The sequence below is a fragment of the Cervus elaphus genome, chromosome 3 (genome assembly GCF_910594005.1).
Source record: "Cervus elaphus chromosome 3, mCerEla1.1, whole genome shotgun sequence".
In the NCBI taxonomy this organism is placed as follows: Eukaryota; Metazoa; Chordata; class Mammalia; order Artiodactyla; family Cervidae; genus Cervus; species Cervus elaphus.
Window position 1 is genome coordinate 10,371,790 of NC_057817.1, and position 21,831 is coordinate 10,393,620.

Consider the following 21,831-nt stretch of genomic DNA (forward strand, 5'->3'; position numbering starts at 1 on the left):
TTCAGATCTGGTTTCCTCAGTGTGTATGCCCAGAAGTGGGATTGCTGGGTCATATGGCAGTTCTATTTCCAGTTTTTTAAGGAATCTCCACACTGTTCTCCATAGCGGCTGTACTAATGTGCATTCCCACCAAGAGTGTAAGAGGGTTCCCTTTTCTCCACACCCTCTCCAGCATTTATTGCTTGTAGACTTTTGGATAGCTGCCATCCTGACTGGCGTGTAATAGTACCTCATTGTGGTTTTGATTTGCATTTCTCTGATAATGAGTGATGTTGAGCACATTTTCATGTGTTTGTTAGCCATCTGTATGTCTTCTTTGGAGAAATGTCTGTTTAGTTCTTTGGCCCATTTTTTGATTGGGTCATTTATTTTTCTGGAATTGAGCTGCAGGAGTTGCTTGTATATTTTTGAGATTAATCCTTTGTCTGTTTCTTCATTTGCTATTATTTTCTCCCAATCTGAGGGCTGTCTTTTCACCTTACTTATAGTTTCCTTTGTAGTGCAAAAGCTTTTAAGTTTCATTAGGTCCCATTTGTTTAGTTTTGCTTTTATTTCCAATATCCTGGGAGGTGGGTCATAGAGGATCCTGCTGTGATTTATGTTGGAGAGTGTTTTGCCTATGTTCTCCTCTAGGAGTTTTATAGTTTCTGATCTTACATTTAGATCTTTAATCCATTTTGAGCTTATTTTTGTGTATGGTGTCAGAAAGTGTTCTAGTTTCATTCTTTTACAAGTGGTTGACCGGTTTTCCCAGCACCACTTTTTGAAGAGGTTGTCTTTTTTCCATTGTATATCCTTGCCTCCTTTGTCAAAGATAAGGTGTCCATAGGTTCGTGGATTTATCTCTGGGCTTTCTATTCTGTTCCATTGATCTATATTTCTGTCTTTGTGCCAGTACCATCCTGTCTTGATGACTGTGGCTTTGTAGTAGAGTCTGAAGTCAGGCAGGTTGATTCCTCCAGTTCCATTCTTCTTTCTCAAGATTACTTTGGCGATTCGAGGTTTTTTGCAAGTGTCTTTTAATTTCATGGCTGCAGTCACCATCTGCAGTAATTTTGGAGCCCAAGAAAATAAAAGTCTGTCACTGTTTCCATTGCTTCCCCATCTATTTGCCATGAACTGATAGGACCTGATGCCATGATCTTTGTTTTTGAAAGTTGAGTTTTAGGCCACCTTTTTCACTCTCCTCTTTCACCTTCATCAAGAAGCTCTTTAGTTCCTCTTCACTTTCTGTCATAAGGATGGCGTCACCTGCGTTTCTGAGGTTATTGATATTTCTCCTATCTATCTTCATTCCAGCTTGTGCTTCATCCAGCCCAGCATTTTGCATGATGTACTCTGCATATAATTTAAATAAGCAGGGTGACAATATACAGCCTTGACGTACTCCTTTCCCAATTTGGAACCAGTCCATTGTTCCATGTCTGGTTATATCTGTTGCTTCTTGACCTGCATATATGTTTCTCAGGAGGCAGGTAAGATGGCCTGGTATTCCCAGCTCTTTAAAGAATTTTCCACAGTTTGTTGTGATCCACACAGTCAAAGGCTTTAGCATAGTCAATGAAGCAGAAGTAGATGTTTTTCTGGAATTCTCTTGCTTTTTCTATGATCCAATGGATGTTGGCAATTTGATCTCTGGTTCCTCTGCCTTTTCTAAATCCAGCTTGATCACCTGGAAGTTCTTGGTTCACATACTGTTGAAGCCCAGCTTGGAAAATTTTGAGCATTACTTTGCTAGCATAAGAAATGAGTACAATTGTGCAGTAGTTTGAACATTCTTTGGCATTACCTTTTTTGGGGATTAGAATGAAGATTGAAGTAGAGTTGATTTATAAAACCTGTTTTTCGCTTGTAAAAACATGAAGTGTTCATCCCAAAAGTCAAACATTTTTGTCAGAATGTTTCCCTCTAAAAATTACTGTATATGTCAGCATAAGGTAACAGTTAATATCTTTTAATTTTCTTTAAACCTCAAATTTAATGTATTAGCATTTAAGTAATTCACACTTATAGTGACTGTTAATTTCGTTGATCTAAAGCACACTGTTTAGTTCAGCTGACCTAACAAGACTCTTGTCAATGAAAGAAGCAGACACTGATTTACACTCTGGCACAAGTTTGCAGCACTTCTTCCTTGTCACTGTCTCTATATAATCAGAACATACTCCTGCAAACCTCATCTTTGACCCTTCAAAGTTTTATATACTTCACAGCAAGCTGTGTTTGTCAGCAAAGGAGGTAAAAAGTAACTTCTTTCTTCACATTACTGTTATGTCAGCAAAATCAAGGTACTGATCATATTGTAACAACTGTATCCCTAAACTGTCCCTAAATATAACAAATTATGGGCGTAGCTGGGAAGCATTACATTAACTATCTACTTTGCTACAGACTCATCCAGTACCTTTCGGCAAACATCTCTCACTTGTTATACCTAGTTTTTTAATGTCAGCAACCTGAAGTCAGACTGGAAAAGAAACTCACAAAACACTAACGAAATCCTGATGATCTGCTTCTGTCAGGTTGTTATCAGTGTCAGTCTTTCTTTCAAATAAGCCATTTGTGGTTGTGAATATAACGCCGTGCATATAAATGCCACTTAAATTTGGTGGTTTTATTGTTTTAGCAGCCAGTACATCGCTGCAAATAACCCCACTGTGGTTTTAGCACCTCCCTATCAATAATGGCTAAAAACTGAACTCACTATAGGAGGGATAATACTTCCCAACAAAACAAGTACAAACTCTTTCGGTCTGTATCTCTTTGAAATTACTTTCATCATCATCATAATTTGGTTTACTACTTCTGTCACATTCAAAAAATGATATATCTTTTCTTTTAAAAAGTCTAGTAAAGTTTGTTTTATCATAAGTAAATTAAGATTAAAAATAAAGAATGTAAAATTTACTTCCTAGATTTAGATAATACTAACAAAAGCAAAAGTTGAAAAGAATAAAAAAGATTTTTAGCTTTTACTCGCTTATTTTATGTTTACTTCTTAATTATTTTCTTTATGGAACAAGAATATGTCTGATTAAATTTAACACAAGATTTCTAAGGTAAATATATCTTCACATCTTCTTCAATTCTTACACATTTTGGTTTACAAATGACTAACATAAAACTAACACAGGCATAGCAGAATATACATTCTTTTCTAGCTTGCAAGATGACCAAGATAAGCCAAATTCTGGGTCATAAAACCCACCGTCACAAATTTAAAAGAATAGAAATCATATTGTGCCTGGTCTTAGACCACAATAGAATTAGACTAGACCTAATAACAGAAACATAACTGGAAAACTCCCGAATAACATGGAGATTAAACAATGCATTTCTAAATAACACATGCGTCAAAGAAGAAATCTCAAGAGAAATTTTAAAGTATTTTGAACAAAACAAAAAAAACTTACACTTATCATCTGTGGAATGCAGTGAAAGTAGTGCTTACAGAAATGGGTCCACTGAACGCATGTATTAGAAAAGACAGATCTAAAATCAATACTCTTTTAAGTTCCTACCTTAGGAAACTGGGAAAGAAAGAGCATATTAAATCCAAAATAAGCAGAATAAAAGAATAACAAGAACTAGGGAAGAAATTAATGAAACTGAAAACAAGAAACCAATACAGAATAATCAATGAACCAAAAGCTATTTCTTTAAAAATATCAACAAAACCAATAGGCATCTAGCCAAGCTAAGAAAAAGAGAGGACACAGACTACTAACATCAGAAATGAAAGAGGGCATATCACTGAAGATTGCATGGACATTAAAATAATAATAAAGGAATACTCTGACCATAAATTTGATAACATAGATGAAACAGATCAATTGCTTGGAAGCTACAATCGGCCAAAATTCACACAAGAAACAAATAATCTCAATAGGCTGGTATGTATTAAAGAAATTGAATCAATAATTAATAACTTTGCAAAACAGAAAGAAAGTACCAGGCCATAGTGAACCCATCCAAAATCTAAGGAAGAAATTATATGAATTGGTAAAATCCCTTTCAGAAGTAAAAATAGAAGGAATACATCTTAATTTATAAGGCCAGCATTACTCTAATACCAAAATCAGATAGATATCATAAGAAAACTAAAAACTAAAGATTAAGGTCTCTCATGAACACTGATGCAAAAATCCTCAACAAAATATTCACACATTGAATTTGAGAATATATAGAAAAAATTATACACCAAAAATCAAATGGAATTTATTCAAGGCTGGTTCTGTTTAAAAAAAAAAAACAAAAACACAATTATGTAATCTATTTCAGTAACAGGCTAGAGAAGGATCATATGTAACACAGACACAGAAAAAGTATTTGACAAAATCTAACATCTGTATATGATAAAAAAAAAAAAAAACTGTACAAACTAAGCACAGAATGGAATTTCCTAAACCTGATAAAGAATATCTACCAAAAAAAACACACAAAAAACCTACATCAAACCTAGTGGTGAGACACTCAAAGCTTTCCTGCTAAGATCAAGAACAAGGCAAGAATGTCCCCCTTTCACCAACTCCTTTTCAGTATCTTACTGGAAGTCTAGGTAATACAATAAGACAAGAAAAGGAAATAAAAGGTATACAGACTGGGAAGGAAGAAATAAAACTTTCTTTGTTCACAGATCATCTATGGAGAAAATTTGAAAGGACCAACCAACACAAAAAAATTCCTGAAACTAATAAGTAATCATAGCAAGGCTGCAAGATATAAGCGTAATACACAAAAGTCAATCCCTTTCCTACACAGTAGCAATGAACAAGTGAGATTTGAAATTTAAAACAATACATTTACATTAGCTCTCTACAAAATGAGACACTTATGTACAAATCTAACAAAATGTATAACATATATATGAGGAAAACAACAAAAACGGATGAAAGATACCAAAGAACTAGGTAAATGGAGAAACCAGTTAGTGGACAGGAAGAGTCAATGTTGGTAACATGCCACTTCTTCCCAACTTTGATTTCCCACCAATCTCTCGGCTCAATGCAAGCCCAATCAAAACCCTAACAAGCTATTTTGTGGCTACTGACAAACTAATTCTAAAGTTTACATGGAGAGGCCAGATCCAGAACAGGCAACAATATTAATTAACAAAGTTGGAGGGCTAACACTACCCAACTTCAAGACTTAGTTTAAAGCCACAGTAATCAAGACAGTGCAGTACTGGTAAAAGAACAGACGAAGAGCAATGGAACAGCAACAGAAGCAGAAAGAGACTCACATAAATAACCCACAATAACACAACTCTGACAAGGAGTACAGGCAATATAATGGAGCAAAACTGTCTTTTCAACAAATGGAAAACAACTGGACATGTGCATGCAATGAAAAATGAAACAAAGAACTTACACCCGTAACAAAAGTTAACTCAAAACAGATCAAGACCTAAATGAAAAATGCAAAACTGCTAATACGTAACCTCATAGAAGACAATTAACACAGGAGAAAATGTAGAAGACTCTGGGTATGCTGATGACTTCTTAGGTAAAACATCAAAGGCACAATCCATGAAAAATGGTTGATAGCTGCTGCTGTTTAGTCACTAAGTCCTATCTGACTCTTGCAACCCCTTGGACTGTAGTCCATCAGGCTCCTCCATCCATTGGATTTCCAAGGCAAGTATACTGGAGTGGTTTGCCTCTTCCTTCTCCAGGAGACCTTCCTGACCCAGGGATCAAACCTGCATCTCCTGCACTGCAGGCAGATTCTTTACCACTGAGCCACCTAGGAAGCCATGATTGATAGCTGAACTTCATTAAAATTTTAAAAATCTCTGCTCTGTGAAAGACAATGTTAAAAGAACAAGACAAGCCAGCCTGGAAGAAACTATTTCCAAAAATATATCTGATAAAGAACTATTATCCAAAATATACAGAGAATTCTACAATTTAACAATAACAAACCACAAGACTGAAAAATGAGCCAAAAAACTTAATAGACACCACAGAAAATAAGATATACAGATGGCAAATAAGCATATGAGAAGATGTCCCATATCATCTGTCATCAGGGAAATGCAAATTAAGATCAGATACTGCTCCACACACATTAAAGTGGCTAAAATCAGGATCAGCACTGGTGAGGACGTAGAGCAACATTAACTCTTATTCACTGCTGGCAGGAATGTAAGCTGGTACAGCCGCTTCTGAGACAGTTTGGTGGTTTCTCATAAAACTAAACATACTCTTACCATGGCTCACGCTCCTTGGTGTTAATCTAAAGGAGCTGAAACATATGTCTACACAAAAACCTACACATGGATGTTTACAGAGCTTTATTCATAACTGCCAAACTTGAGAGCAATCACATCGCCCTTTCCTAAGTAAATGGATAAATAAACTGTGGTATATCCAGAAAATAGAATATTATTCAGCACATAAAAAGAAATAAGCTATTAAACCATGAAACGATATGGAGGAAATTTAAATTGTACATTACTAAGTGAAAGAAGCCAAGCTGAGAAGGCTATATACTGTTTAGTTTCAGTTATATCACTCTGTGGCAAAGGCACAACTATGGAGCACAAGAAGATACCATAGTATCATTTTACATAGTGACAGAGACACGTCATTATACATTCGTCCAAATTTACAGAAGGTACAACAGCAAGAGTGAACCACATAAACTAGGGGCTTTGGTTATGATGTGTCAGTGTAAGTTCATCAACTGTAACAAATGTGCCTCCCTGTAGGAACATTAATGAGCGAGGCTATCCATGTGTGAGGATAGGTTTATATGGGAAGTCTGTGTAACTTTTCCTCAATTTTGCTCTAAAAAGTTAGAGCAAAAGTTAAAAAAAAAACACACATATGTACCACAGTACTTGAATTAAGTGGATATCCTGTTCATAAAGGAGTCCACTTATTATGCACTTGGGTGTGATGATGACAATGTAAAAATGAAATTCAGGCTTGTAAATATTTACTTTTATGTTTTATTCTTACTTTGTCATGGGTTAGAAACAAACAGTTCAAGGACCACACTTTGAGCAGCATTAAAAGAATGTTTAAACTCAGACTTAAAAGAGGAATAAGAATGTGCAAATATGAAAGAGTATGTGGTCTACTGAGAAACAGAAAAATCCAATACGGCTAGAGCATGAAATGTAAACATAGGAGTGATAAGATATGACACTGGAAAAGCAAGCAGGAGACTGAAAACTATTTTAAGAAGAATTTCAACTAATGCTTTCTAAATTTATTTACTATGTACACACTGGTATGTGTATTATCTACTATTTTGCAATATGATTTATATTATATGTGATCATATATATTCATATATAATTTATTATACAAATGTATATGTAAATTAAATGCTATGATTTATAATATATTATTAAAATATTATTATCTGTATCACAAAAAATAGAACATAAAGGGATAAAGAGAATTTTAAGTGTACATTTTAACTATGGTGTAAGTTTTCTTTGTTTTCACAAAAATTGACTATAATGTTTATAATGAAAGTATAATTTGAAGATGCGTCTTTACTTCTGAGGAACTTATTTTAACTTATCATGAAATATAAAGATTCAAAGATGCAGTTCTAAGATGAGCATGCATATTTGACTTTTAATGGCTATAACAACAGAAAGAGATGCCTCACAGAGTTTTTAAATTTTTCACTTAAAAATCCAAAGCATCAAAATAATTTTTTCTAATTTGTAAAAACAGATCTGATTTTATGTATCTTGCCAACTAAAAAACCCACATGATCACCTTTGCATTTATATACTTGGTTTGATATTCTCCTTAAGTTTCCCCCCAACCAGACTCACTGATTTTATGAGTATTAAACTACATAATAAATTGTAAATCCATTTAACCATTCAAATTACAGTATTGTATAAGATTTAGAAGGTAATCAAACAAAATACACTTTCTTCAGGACACCTCCAGTACCAAATAATCATCTGATACATAGAACAAATTAGTAACTAGCACATGTGAGTTACCAAGAATCATTGGGTCCTATGAATCTGTGGGTTCTATATCTACAAACTGAACCAATCCACATGGAAAATATTCAGAGTAAGGGAATTCCAGAAATTTCCAAAATGCAAAACTTATATTCATATAGCACTTACATGGTATTAGGTACTATAAGCATTCTAGAGACTTAAAGTATACAGGAAGATGTGCATAGATTATACACAAATACATTATTTTACATAAGGGAATTGAGCATCCACAGATTTTGGTATCCTTGGTAGTCCTGGACCCAATACCCCACATATCAAGAGATGAGTGTAAATGTCTTAGTGTCTTTTAGATTAAAAGGTAAATACAAATAGAAGATCTAATATTTTCCTCCTGCAGCCAGCATTATCTTGAGTATCACCTGGCCTTGGAAACTAGCTTAGACTCATGTAAAGGTCACAGGAAGTCATTAAAGCAGGGAAAGTGAGAGAGTCATTTTAACAAAGTGGACTGGAAATAAGCAAAACTGAAGGCAGGAAGACCAGTGTGTAACGTATTGTAATCATCTATGTAAGAGATGATGGTATCCTAGATTGGTGGGTAGGCACTAGAACTATACAGTAAGTAGATTCAACAAGTTTTTGTAAATGATTGAATGTAAGTGAGGTAGTGAGGGGAAAAAGAAAAAAGAAGGGTCAAAAGCAATGTCCAGATTTCTGACTAGAGTAAGAATGGATTTTGATACCAACTACTGAAATCTAAGCTTCACCAAGTTTGCTTCTGAACATGCTGAGTTTAAGATGCTTCTAACAGATCCAACCAGTCCATCCTAAAGGAGATCAGTCCTGGGTGTTCATTGGAAGAACTGATATTGAAGCTGAAACTCCAATACTTTGGCCACCTCCTGCGAAGAGTTGACTCGTTGGAAAAGACCCTGATGCTGGGAGGGATTGGGGGCAGGAGGAGAAGGGGACGACAGAGGATGAGATGGCTGGATGGCATCACTGACTCGATGGACATGGCTTTGGGTGCACTCTGGGAGTTGGTGATGGACAGGGAGGCCTGGCCTGCTGCGATTCATGGGGTCGCAAAGAGTCGTACACGACTGAGCGACTGAACTGAACTGAACTGAAGATATCTAAAAATAGATATTTAAAAGTTGTTGATTATATAGGAATGGAGCTAATGATTTGGAATCAGCATAGGTATATACAATAACTGAAGTCATCAGAGTGAAAAAAATTTTCTAGTACAAATAAACAGACAAAAAGAGTAAGACAAAGTGCTGAGTAACACCAACACATAAAGAAAGAGTTAAGTACAGGAAAGGAAGAACTACAAATAAAACTGGGAAATACCAGCAGAGGGGTAGAAAGAAAATCAATAGTAAGGTATCACCTAAGTTGCAGCATATATAAAAGAGAACTGGAATCAATTTCAAGTCCTCTTTTCACTTAAAAAAGTCCACTCACCTGCATCAACCACATGATTATTCAAATACAAACCATAATGCTGACAACTACAAATAAAAACCTAAACATGTGGATATACCTTAATATGTTTGTATTTGCTTGATGTACATATAAGCTTAAAATAAGATTTCAAAAAGTTCAACCTATTAATAATTTAAAAAATCCTTCATATTAGGCTTTAGACAAATGATCATATACAAATTCAAAACAAGGAATATTACTGAAAAAAAAATCAGTGATTTAGCCCCACTATGTATTATGTTTGTAAAGAATACTTGTCATAATTGTGAATAATTGTGTTACTAGCTCTTATTGCCAAATTTAGCTCTGTTTATTTTAAAAACAGAAATGTTTTGACCAATTTTCAGGGCTAGATATGTACAGTGCACAATACCCAGAATAAAAGGTTGCTTTATTAACTCCAAAAAGATTGCAACGATCTACTCAGGAATGTTAACACAAATCTCTAACTAATACAACTCCAAAAAGAATCCTCCTCTGAGCTCTGACCGCGCGCCCTCCGCATGCAAGAACTACCCTTGGAAGCAAAGTTCCAAGCCCCACAAGTACCACAACCAAGCTGCCTTTGTGTTCATCCTTAAAAAAAGAAAGACGGCCAAGGAGAGGGGCCTAATAAGCCCCAGTGATTTTGCCCAGCTGCAGAAATACATGGAGTACTCCACCAAAAAGGTCAGTGATGTCCTGAAGCTCTTTGAGGATGGTGAAATGGCTGGATATCTCCAAGGAGATGTAAGTGGCCATTGGGAAATCGTCTCCTTCACCAACTCCTCCCACCTTGTTTTTGCTACTCGATTGGGATGCCCAACTTCCAAGGATTATTCTGGCTGAACCCTTGCTATCCTCTCTCCAGATTCTGCCAGCACCCATGGTTACTGCAGCTGCTGCTTTAGGACAAAACAAGAGATTCTGTGAACTCAAGATTTAGCCCAATAAAGCACACTCCTGCCTTGAAAAAAAAAAAAAAAGAATCCTCCTCTGCCCTTAGCTACAAAGTTATTAACCAAAATGTTCAGAAAAGGAAAAAGAATAAACAGTATTATCAAGGATAAATACCACCATTTACTGAAAATTTTCCCCCTCTGGGAATTTTCATATCTTCTGTGGGAAGAGTAGAAGGTGTTGTGTTGGGAGATAAAACACTGTTATTCTAAAACTATCACGAGGACAAGACTGGCAGCACCATGAGATTATTTTAAAGTTTTGCAATTAGACGTAATACAAGACTCATGAGTAAAATCCTCCTTTTAGAAAGGATATCAAATATTCAAAAGTACTGGATAAATTGTAAAATTCTTAAATAACCAACAAGTACAAGACTGGTCTTCATATTTTCAATATGTTTCACTAACTTATTGTATTCCACCACTCCAGTCCCCCTGTCCTCAACAGCCCCTACCCTCTGTGTAGGTTTTCTCTCTCCCTTTAAATACACACACATAAATAGAGCAACAACTAAATATAAAAATCATTTCTCAGACTCTATTAAAATTATGATACATATTCACTGTGGGAAACAGATAATATGATCAATCTCTCCAGTAACCCCAATAACCCACAGACAACAGATGTTACGCAAGTCAAAGTGAAAGTCGCTCTGTCGTGTCCAACTCTTTGCGACCCCATGAACTACACAGTCCATGAATTCTCCAGGTCAGACTACCAGAGTGGGAGCCTTTCCCTTCTCCAGGGGATCTTTCCAACCCAGGGATCGAACCCAGGTCTCCCGTATTGCAGGTGGATTCTTTACCAGCTGAGCCACAATTCCACAATATATCAATATTAGTAGTTCATAACCTTTTTGGATTGCAGATCCCTTTGAAAATCTGATGAAAAATATAGCTCTTCTCCCAAATAAGCATGATATTCTTTTACATAGAAATTTAGCAGCTTGTCAACAGAGTTCAAGTTTAGAACACTTTATATAAGAGACAGTTTTATTATCATACCCTTTGTTATATGCTCTCCCTCTACTCGTCTAATATAAATAGGTAATAATTTTTCTGTAATTATTAATCCTTATAGGTAATGTTTTCTACATCAGTTTAATGTCCGTATTGTAACTTTACATTAATATATTACAGCATATACCCTATCTCATTGTGATAAATTTAAGTTTTTCCATTAGGGGCTATCATACATGGTCTTTTCTGATATGTTAAATACAGTAAATTATCTTAAAGAGATCACTATAAACTTAACCAAGTAAACATTCTATTATGAAAATTACACACATTGGGGAGGAAAAAACCCCATAAATACATGACCACTGGTCCACACTTCCTAAACCTTAAGTTTCAGAAGCTTTATGACCCCCACCTCCAAATAATTTTCCAAAGTTATAGAAACATAGTTATTTTTTTAAAAAAAATATTTATTTCTTTGGCTGTGTCGGGTCTTACCTGCAGCACACAGGGATCTTCAATCTCCCCTGTGGCATGCGGAATCTTTAGCTGCAGCATACAAACTCTTAGCAGTGGCATGTGGGATCTAGTTCCCTGATCAGGGATCGAACCTGCACTGGGAGCGCAAAGCCTTAACCACTAGACCACCAGGGAAGCCCCAATTAAACATGTTTTATAAAAAGGAGTTCAGTGAATATTTAAGAGATGTTCTAGGTAAACGAGTTGATTCAATAAAATAGGGCATAACTAGAGTCACTGCTTAACAAATTCAATGCATCCTTGATATTTGTAAGAAAAAATTAATATTTAATTCATAATTTATAAGAACACACCAACTGGTCTTGTGGATGGCTTGTACCCTCTAATGACTTTTTAAGTTTGTCTAGCCATATGTATAAGTTATTTGGTTTACTGAAAATATTTTCTAACATATAATGCCAAATATCTATCCGTTAGCCCATTCCTCCTTTTTTTCATCCCCATTCATCAGCAGACACCCTCTCCAAGAAATATACATTCTCCAGTCTTTGTTGCAACTTGACAGATTAATGAATGTAATGAACTGTTGATATACAACAAATTCCTCTAGATAAGGCACTGTTAAGTTCAGATCTAGATTTTGTTTGTTTATCTTGTGTCTGAGTTGCAATGAGTTTGTGAATAATGATTAGTAACTTTAAAAAATGTTTGTTTTTTTAGTATTAAACATGGCTAAACCTTTGAGAGTTGAAAAGTAACAAACCACATGTTCTAGGCTATGAAAATAAAAGAAGCAACAAGTGTACGAACAGGTCACAAGTAAAATAATGGTCTAAAAAGCTTAAAAATAAAAACATACACCATGTGAAATCAATTGTCTTCCTGATTTAACACAATGATAAATGGTAAATAAATGATAAATGGTAAATAAAGCTTTTGATGAAGATTTGTAAGGAAATTATTTCCCTAATGACTCTAACTAAAGAATGCAAATCTGAAAAGTGTCAATTATAATTTAAAGTGTAATACTTAAGAACTAAATGTGTATGAGTGCAACAAATGTGGTAAGTTACTGAAGTTCATATTTATTTCCCAAAACAAAAACTGATAAAAATATTTTGGTTTGAGAACATGGCCTGCAAACAGGCCAAATCAAAGCTTTTTGATTGGCAATGCTTGCTAGCAAACAAAAAAAGATTCTTTCCAGTTTAAACTAGTCATGCTAAGTAAAAGTTACCAAACAACGCTTACATGTTAGAAGTTTAAAGGAGCCACAGGTTTCATTATACTTATATCAAAATTTCTCAGAAATTTAAAAAAAAGCAGCAGCAGTGGCAAATACATCAGATTTACTTACTCAGTCGTTGATTAGCTTAGCCTTCTTAAACATTGTTTTATCACTAAATATTTAAATCTTTTCTATTAAATAACTTAGTAATAAAATTACAGCTCTTCTTAATCAATATTTTACTTATACACACTATAACAATCACAACTTTTAACCATATATTTTAAACTTAACATAAAACAGAGGAAAACAGAGGTTTTACACATATAAATCTAAGTAGATTGTCTTGCACAGGCAGGTGGGCTCTGGAATCAGGTTGCCTGAGTTCAAATCTGGGCTCATACTGACTAGTTTTGTAACCACAGTGAAATGATTCTACCTCTTTATCTCATTTCCCTCACCTACAAAGTAAAAGTAAATATTTTACCAACAGTACCTTCTTTATAAGATAACTGCAAGAATTGAATGAGATCTCCATAAAGCACCCTGGACATTATATATAAGACTTGATAAGATTTACCATTATTCTATAATTATTAGCACAAGCATGATGACCACATCTTTTGCAACTTTATGGCTTCAACAGGGAAGGACGCTACTACTTCAGGCGTCTCTGTTAAACAAGTTCTCGTACTTAATTCTGGTCTTCCTCCTATACATGAGCACATACACTTAAACACAAATTCTGGTAAAAAGCATTATTCAATTGTGAATAGGTGGTGCTATGGACTTGCTGTGGTTTGAATGCTTGTGTCCCTCCAAATTCTTATGCTGAAATCCTAATGTCCAATGTAAGGGTACTAGGCGGTCAGGCTCTGGGAGGGGCCCAGGTCACAAAGTTGGAGTCCTTATGCACTTTTATAAGCACACTAATGCCACAGAGCTCTCTAGCCCCTTCCACTATGTGAGGACACGGTGACAAGCTGTTATGTGAGTCTGCAACTGGCAAGAGGGCCTTCACCCACAGAATCTGACCAAATTACCCACTCTCTCTCCATCAGTGAGGACACAGTGAGTAGGCAGTTCTCTGAGAGTCAGGAAGAAAACCCTCATCAGAACCAGACCATGCTGGCACTCTGACTGATTCTGGATTTTACAGCCTCCAGAACTGTGAGAAAATAAATTTCTATTTAGCCATCCTGTCAATGGCATTTTGTTATGGCATTTCTTTTCAGGGTTTAAATACACAAATGAAAATGACTCTAAGTTTTCTTTTGCTAAGTTCATCAAACCTTCACAAATCCATGCTGTGTGCGGTTTTCAAAGACTGCAGAGTGTATGAGAATAAGTTGTGGTCTACCTACAATGTCATTTCTTTTTAAGAGGACAATTAAGGTTTCTGACATTACACTTATGTCTACAATATGTTCTTAGTCATAACTTAAGGATTCTTACCTTTTGTATCTGCCTGAAACTGTTCTAGAGGGCTCCTGTAAAATAAAAATAGCAACATATCAGTTTGGGTATGTGTAAAAGCACACACAATTCCACGTTATATAAAACAATTGATAGAGAATGTTGGAACAATTACCATTACTTTTAAAAATTCACATTGCTGATCAAATTAAACAATATTGTACATTTGATTTTTCAGACAAAACCAATCACTGTTTAAAAATTATATCTTTAATTTGGAAGCATTTTAAAAGCTTAGAAAAAAATTTTTAAAGGGTTATCATTCATCAACCAATCTGAACCTTTTTGGAAGTCAAGCATTAAAAAACACAACATATCCCCCTTCGAGTGTTTTCTATGCTCTCCGTTTATTTTTTTCATTTATTTTTATTAGTTGGAGGCTAATTACTTTACAATATTGTAGTGTTTTTTGCCATACATTGACATGAATCAGCCATGGATGTGCTCTCAGTTTAAAAAAAAAAAAAAGGTACAATTCACCACAGACATATAATGATTAATGCTTATTTTTTAAAATAGCTAAAAATAAAAGGTGAGAAAATATTTTTATGCTGATTCTAAGCTAGACCTCCCCCCAAAAAAGATAGTTATAAGTTAATATTAAGCATTGGGGTGAGAAAACTATTGTTGTTGTTGCTATTTAGTCGCTAAGTCATGTCTGACTCTTTCACAACCCCATGGACTGCAGCCCACCAGGCTCCTCTGTCCATGGGATTTCCCAGCCAAGCATACTAGAGTGGGTTGCCATTTCCTTCTCCAAGGAATCGCCCCCACCCAGGGATCAAACCTGCATCCCCTGCTTAGCAGGTGGATTCTTTACCACTGAGCCACCAGGGAAATGGGAAAACCATGTTGCCTTGCAACCAACAGGGCAGTCAGTTTCATTTTAATAACATAGTCAAAATTAGGGCTCCCCTGGTGGCTGAGATGGTAAAGAGTCTGCCTGCAATGCAGGAGACCCAGGTTTAATCCCTGGGTCAGGAACATCCCCTGGAGAAGGAAATGGCAAGCCACTCCAGTATTCTTGCCTGGAAAATCCCACTGACGGAGGAGCCTGGCGGACTACAGTGCATGGCGTAGCAAAGAGTTGGACACGACTGAGCAACTAACACAGTCAAAATTAAATGATAAGTCTTAATTAACAGATTACAAATCAACTATAATTTTTTTTTTTAATTTTTAAATAAGTAAGTCTTTGACTCTGCAACCCAATGGACTGCAGCCAGCCAGATTCCTCTGTCCATGGAATTTTCCAGGCAAGAATACTGGAGTGGGCAGGCATTCCCTTCTCCAGGGCATCTTCCAGACACTGGGATCAAACCCAGATCTCCTGCATTGCAGGCAGGTTCTTCACCATTCGAGCCACGAGGGAAGCCCCTCAGATGATCAGGTTCCAGCTTAAAACAGCAAATACTACATGGCACGGTAAAGAATGTGTCAGTGTGGGAAAACAAGACGGAAAACCACCCAGTTACGAGTAAGATTCAGATTCAAGTTCCAACCAGACAGGCCGCCCAGCAGCTGTGAGACTGTGGGTAAGTTACTTAACCTCCATCAGTCTCAGTTTCTTCATCTCTCAAATAGGAATAAAAACAATGTCTACTTTACCAGCTTGTTGTGGGGATTAAATGATGGAAGTGACAAAAACAATTAGCAAAACTCCTTTACAACAGGTTAATAATTTAAAATTGACAGCGAAGGTTTTTTTAAAAAACCTAGAATGTGGAAAAATCTTTACTGAATTTTATGAGCAGAACTTTAATAAATCTGACTTAATTTCTCAAAATCAATAAATTCCCATTACAACAGCCTACAAGGAAATGGGATCCCGCTCCAGTACTCTTGCCTGGAAAATTCCACGGACAGAGGAGCCTAGTGGGCTCCAGTCCATGGAGTCACAAAGACTTGGACATGACTTGAGCACACATAGCACACACCACAACAGCCTACATCACTTATTTAAATATGACTTTATCACATTTTTAAGTAATGCAATAAAGGGATAGCAGGGGTCTCTCACCTTTGATTTCCTTTTCCCCAAAAACCTCAGTATAAACAGTATGCAATAAATATATATTGACAACCTATATAACTTTCCTGGTAATCTGCAGTTACAGAAAAAGCATCACCTTGGAATTAAAAAGTTGTCAAAAGTAACCAGGTGATACGATACAAGAAGTGCCCATGTGTGTGGGCCTGGTCCTTTAATAGGATCACCCCTGGAGAAGTCTTGGTCCGACAGCTGGTTCAAAGACATTTTACCCTCTTCTGGGCACCAACTGATCTCACAGCAGGGACAGTAACAAAAGCCTAGCAAGTCAACTTTAAACAGTTCCTTATCTACCTGTCATTAATCTACGAGACCCTAAAGATAAGACGGATGAATCTTTGTACTCTAACACCAAACATGTAAAACAGAGCTCCTGTTTATAAAAATATAATATCTCTAAGTGAATAACAACAAAGAATACACTTTATAGTTTTTTAAAACTATTTTTGAAACCATAGTAACTAGATTAAAATGTTTAATCCTGGCTATTTAGATAAAGCAGAAAGAAATACTAAAGTTATGTGTACACACTCAAAAGTAATGATTTTAAATGCAACTTTTCCCCTTAAGTTTTATAAGCAGTATTCCAACTAATATTTTATCAAGGTTTTCTTTCATACTATTCCTTAATCTTATTATATATGAACTAAAACTTTAGGCACAGACCTTAAAGGATGGCCATCTAAATTAAATATGCATTAGAAAAGATGCTAATGACAAGGTAAGGTCCAAAACATAAACACCTCTCTGCTTTTGGTTATAACTGAAATATTTCAAAAAATGACATCAGCTTGATTATCCAGACTACTTCTTACTGCAATGAAATCAGCATAACTGCTCAACAGTAAGAGCCTCTGCTGCATTTACGGATTTGTGTGTCGTTGATACACTGACTGTAATGGTATGGAAACCTGGCAACAAAAAGTATTTCTGAGGCTTCATGTAGGCATTTCCCCTAACGTGGCAGAACTAGAGACTAATACACATTTAGATTTCAATTTCAGTATGTACAGAAATGTGAAATGCAGGATGTTTTCAGCAACACTACACTACAGTGGCATGATACTACTGTTACACTGACCTACCTATAAATGACTTAAACGCAGTATTAGACAAGTTTCCACTGAACTATACTATTAATAATAAGAAGTTGTATGTTACTAATTTTTTACATTTCTTACAGCTTTTTAAAAAACAACTAGTCACTTAAAAGGCGCTTCCCAGGTGGCACAGTGGTAAAGAATCCGCCTGCCAATGCAGGAGATGTGGGTTCAATCCCTGGGTCGGCAAGATCCTCTGGAGTAGGAAATGGCAATCCATTCCATTATTCTTGCCTGGAAAAATTCCATGGGTAGCAGAGCCTGGCGGGCTATAGTCCATGGGATTGCAAAGAGTCAGACATAACTGAGCGACTGAGCACACACAGTCACTTAAAATATATCTCAAGTTTTACAGTATTTTCTGTACAACTCGTCTGGTACAACTGATAAAATTATAAACTCAGACATACCTGGACCAAATTACTCCATGCTCAAGTCCCAGATATGTAAACAATCAGATTTAAGTCTATTTCTACATAACTAATATTTAAGTTAAGATTCTAAAGCAGACCAACACTCTTAAGCTTACTGCTTATTGGCCAGATTTGAAAACTGTTATTATTAGATTGTAGATTTTGTAGCTAAATGTTATTTCACAGTGACTCTGGTAACCAAATTCCATTGCTTAACAACCAAATGTTCCTTAAATCAGAGAGACTACATTAGTGTCAGCAGAGACTGGGAGGGGTGGCAGCCTGCTTCTCACGTGTATTCAAAACTGATATTTACAGATGGGTGTTTAAAGCCATCTTTATGCCCTGACAAAAAGACAAAACTGAAATGTTAGATAGAAGGAAAAAACAATCAACACCTATAGTGCAGTGTAACAGTCCCTTACAATTTTGAGGAGGAAAATGCTTGATGCTTCTACATATTAATACACAGTTCTGTACAAAATAACTATAAGCCTCTATATTTCAGGACCACAAAGACTTCTGAGCAAACAGTGATAACTTAACAATTACTATAACTGTTAAATAGTTGGCAATTTTAGTCTAAACGTGGGGGCAGGAGAGAAGAAAACATTTTCAGTATCACTGAAACTGCTTATAAAAAATACAAATGTTAAGACTATACTGGTCTTTAAAGTTTCAAAGACGATGTAATTAGACCTTCAATAACTCCAAAGTCTATTATACTACTGATTCAAAATATACTTTTCCTGAAATAATCTTCCTTGCAATGGGATGGTTTATATTACAAAAGGAAGGGAGAAAGATCTATGTAGAGCTTAGAAAATGTTGGCAAAGCAAATTGGTTTATGTAAGTTTAAATTAAACATTCTGCTTCATTCAAGCTTACAATGCTCAGTAAGGAAACCCCACTAACACTGTCTTCACAGCTGCAATGGGAGACCACAGCTTGTAAAGTATGAACAAATATAAAAGCAAATGTGAAATAAAATCAGACAAATACAGGCGCAGTAGAATATAGTAAAATAACACTCAAGTTATTCAAATTTATTTGAGCCTTCAGTAAAACTATGGTATACCACGTTAACTGACTTCCAGGACTAAATTATAATACCTATACTGGTATACACAATGTACTGATACTAAAGATACAAAGTTGAAGATGAATGAAGAATGGAGTATCTGTAAGGTACAACTGATAAAAATAAGTTAAAAATGAAAATAAGAAAACCAAACAGAATGCACACACAGCAGGGGAACGTGGCCTGGCCTGAGAGATCAGAGCCTGAGCAGAATGACGGAGGCGGGCCACGCGGAGAGGGCAGTCGGGCTCTCAGGCCTGAGTGGAGGTCAGAAAGGAGCCCCAGGAAGGGACGCTGAGAGCCCCGAACAGTGGGAGGGCGTGATGGTCATCCAGGGAGCAGGGTGGCCCAAAGTGGGGGTTTCGCCCAGATGGGTAAAGAAGGTATTCCCTGGAAGAGGCGGCCTGGCATGGAGAATCCCCAGGCTTGTCGGGTGTGGAGAGGCTCTCTGTAGGGATGCGCTACAGCCCAAATAAACAGGATGAAGAGAGTATCCAGAGTGGTAGCCTGGTGTGGGTGTGTCAAAACCCAATCAGGTTGATAAGGCATCCCCAGGGAGGAGTAATCCAGCATGAGGGCTCAGTCTGCGCAGGGCAAAGAAAGACCCGAGGGAAAAGCAGCCTGTCATGGGCCGGCAGCAGCTAAGTGGGTGAGCAGGGGACCCACAGGGGGAGTGACCTGCTATGAGGAGTCAGAACTCAAGCAGGGTAAAGAGGGTACTCTGCAGCCTCACAAGGGAATGGCCAAGCCTGAAGAAAGTGAAGCGTGTTCATGCACAAGGTAAAGCCAGTGTGTGACGTCGGAACCCACCTGCGGTGAGGAGGGCATCAGTGTGCAGGAGTGACAATGGGAGAGAGGTTACATATGGGGGAATTGAATAAATAAGAAAACATATTAAGAATAATGTGAAACAGGTTACCCAATGTCAGAAAAAGGGGTTACAAATACTAGACTGAGCCTTGCGATATTAGATTATAATTGGCCATACTGGTATAAATTAGTTTCAGTATCTACATAGATGTAGCTAGCTAGATAGGTTAAGTAAGCAGCAAACAGATATGTATACGTATGTATGTGCATATAGACACACAAAGTAGGTCTGTACATAGAGAGGCACTAGGAACGGTGACACCTCAACAACATGAACACAAATACAGCCCAGATCTTGGCTTCGTAATATCATTTTCAATAAAAGGAATGAGGGCTCCTTAGAGACACAGCTGCTTTCAAGGCTGGAGTAAGAAAGCTCCAGATGAGTCTGTAATACATTATTATGCCAGAAAAGAAAGAAGTATTCCAAGAAAGACAGAGATGCACCAAATGATACAAAAGGTTAAAGGGGCTCCCACTGGCCAAATCTGGGATAATGTGAATATTAAAATGAACACTGATGGTGTGGTAGAGCAAACTCAGGGAAATAGTGAGACAGGGAAGCCTGGCATGCTGCAGTTGATGGGGCTGCAAGGAGTCAGATATGACTTAGCAACTGAACAACAAGGTAAAATAATAACGATCCTCAAAGACGTTCACATCTTAATCTCTAAAACCTTCGAACATGTTAGGTTACATAGCAAAGGGAAATTAAATTTGCTAACCAATGACCTTAAATAGGGAGATTATACTGGGTTATCTAATGGGCCCACTGTAATCACAATGGTCACTCAAAGTGGAAGAAAGAGGCAGAAAGTCAGAGGGAGATAGAGCAAAGCAGAAAAGTCACAATTTTGACTTTGAAGAAGGAAGAGGGACAAGGAATTCAGGTAGCTATTACGAGCTGGAAGAGGCAAGGAAATGGATTCTCTCCTATAGCATTCAAAAAGGAATGCAGTCCTGAGTTTACCCTTTGATTTCGGTCCACAATTTTACTGGTCCAATGAGACTGCCGACTTAAAAACACTGTAAATTGATAAATTTGTGTTGTTTTAAGATTCCAAATTTGTGGCAATCAAACCAATACAGAGTATAACAAGGTAAAACCCATCAATAAAATAGGTAGTAGTGAACTGATACAGATATATATAGATGACAGACAAATGGGTACAGACAAGAGAGAGTTTGATGGAGACAAAGATATCTACATGTTCAGTGGTTAAGAGAACTTATCCACAAAACACTTATTAAGAAGCAGCAGGGAAGCCTGGCAAACACTACCTTAATCACATGACCAAAGTGATCAGCAGCAGCACTGGAACAAATTAAAATCATGTGTCACCTGACAGGCTACACATTGAGAAGAACACAGCATCAATTCTGTGCTATTCCTGAAGACACACAGCATGAATCTAATCAGAAGTAAATATTAGATAGCCCAAACTGAAGGTCATATGACAAAAATAAATGACCCATAACCTTAAGAAGCACAAGCTGGAATCAAGATTGCTTGGAGAAATATGAATAACCTCAGATAGGCAGTTGACACCACCCTTATGGCAGAAAGTGAAGAGGAACTAAAGTTGGCTTAAAGCTCAACATTCAGAAAACTAAGATCATGACATCTGGTCACATCACTTCATGGGAAATAGATGGGGAAACAGTGTCAGACTTTATTTTTGGGGGCTCCAAAATCACTGCAGATGGTGATTGCAGCCATGAAATTAAAAGATGCTTATTCCTTGGAAGGAAAGTTATGACCAACCTAGACAGCATATTAAAAAGCAGAGACATT

At 36.6% G+C, this 21,831-nt stretch overlaps 1 protein-coding gene across 1 annotated transcript in view; it reads right to left on the reverse strand.

Moving 5' to 3' along the window:
• Window positions 1-21,831, reverse strand: part of PAWR (pro-apoptotic WT1 regulator) — a 116,868-nt gene that overhangs the window by 12,739 nt on the left and 82,298 nt on the right. Inside the window, exon 3 of the mRNA XM_043880242.1 lies at window positions 14,501-14,535. Coding sequence (XP_043736177.1) covers window positions 14,501-14,535 — 35 coding nt within the window. The remainder of the gene's footprint in view (window positions 1-14,500; window positions 14,536-21,831) is intronic.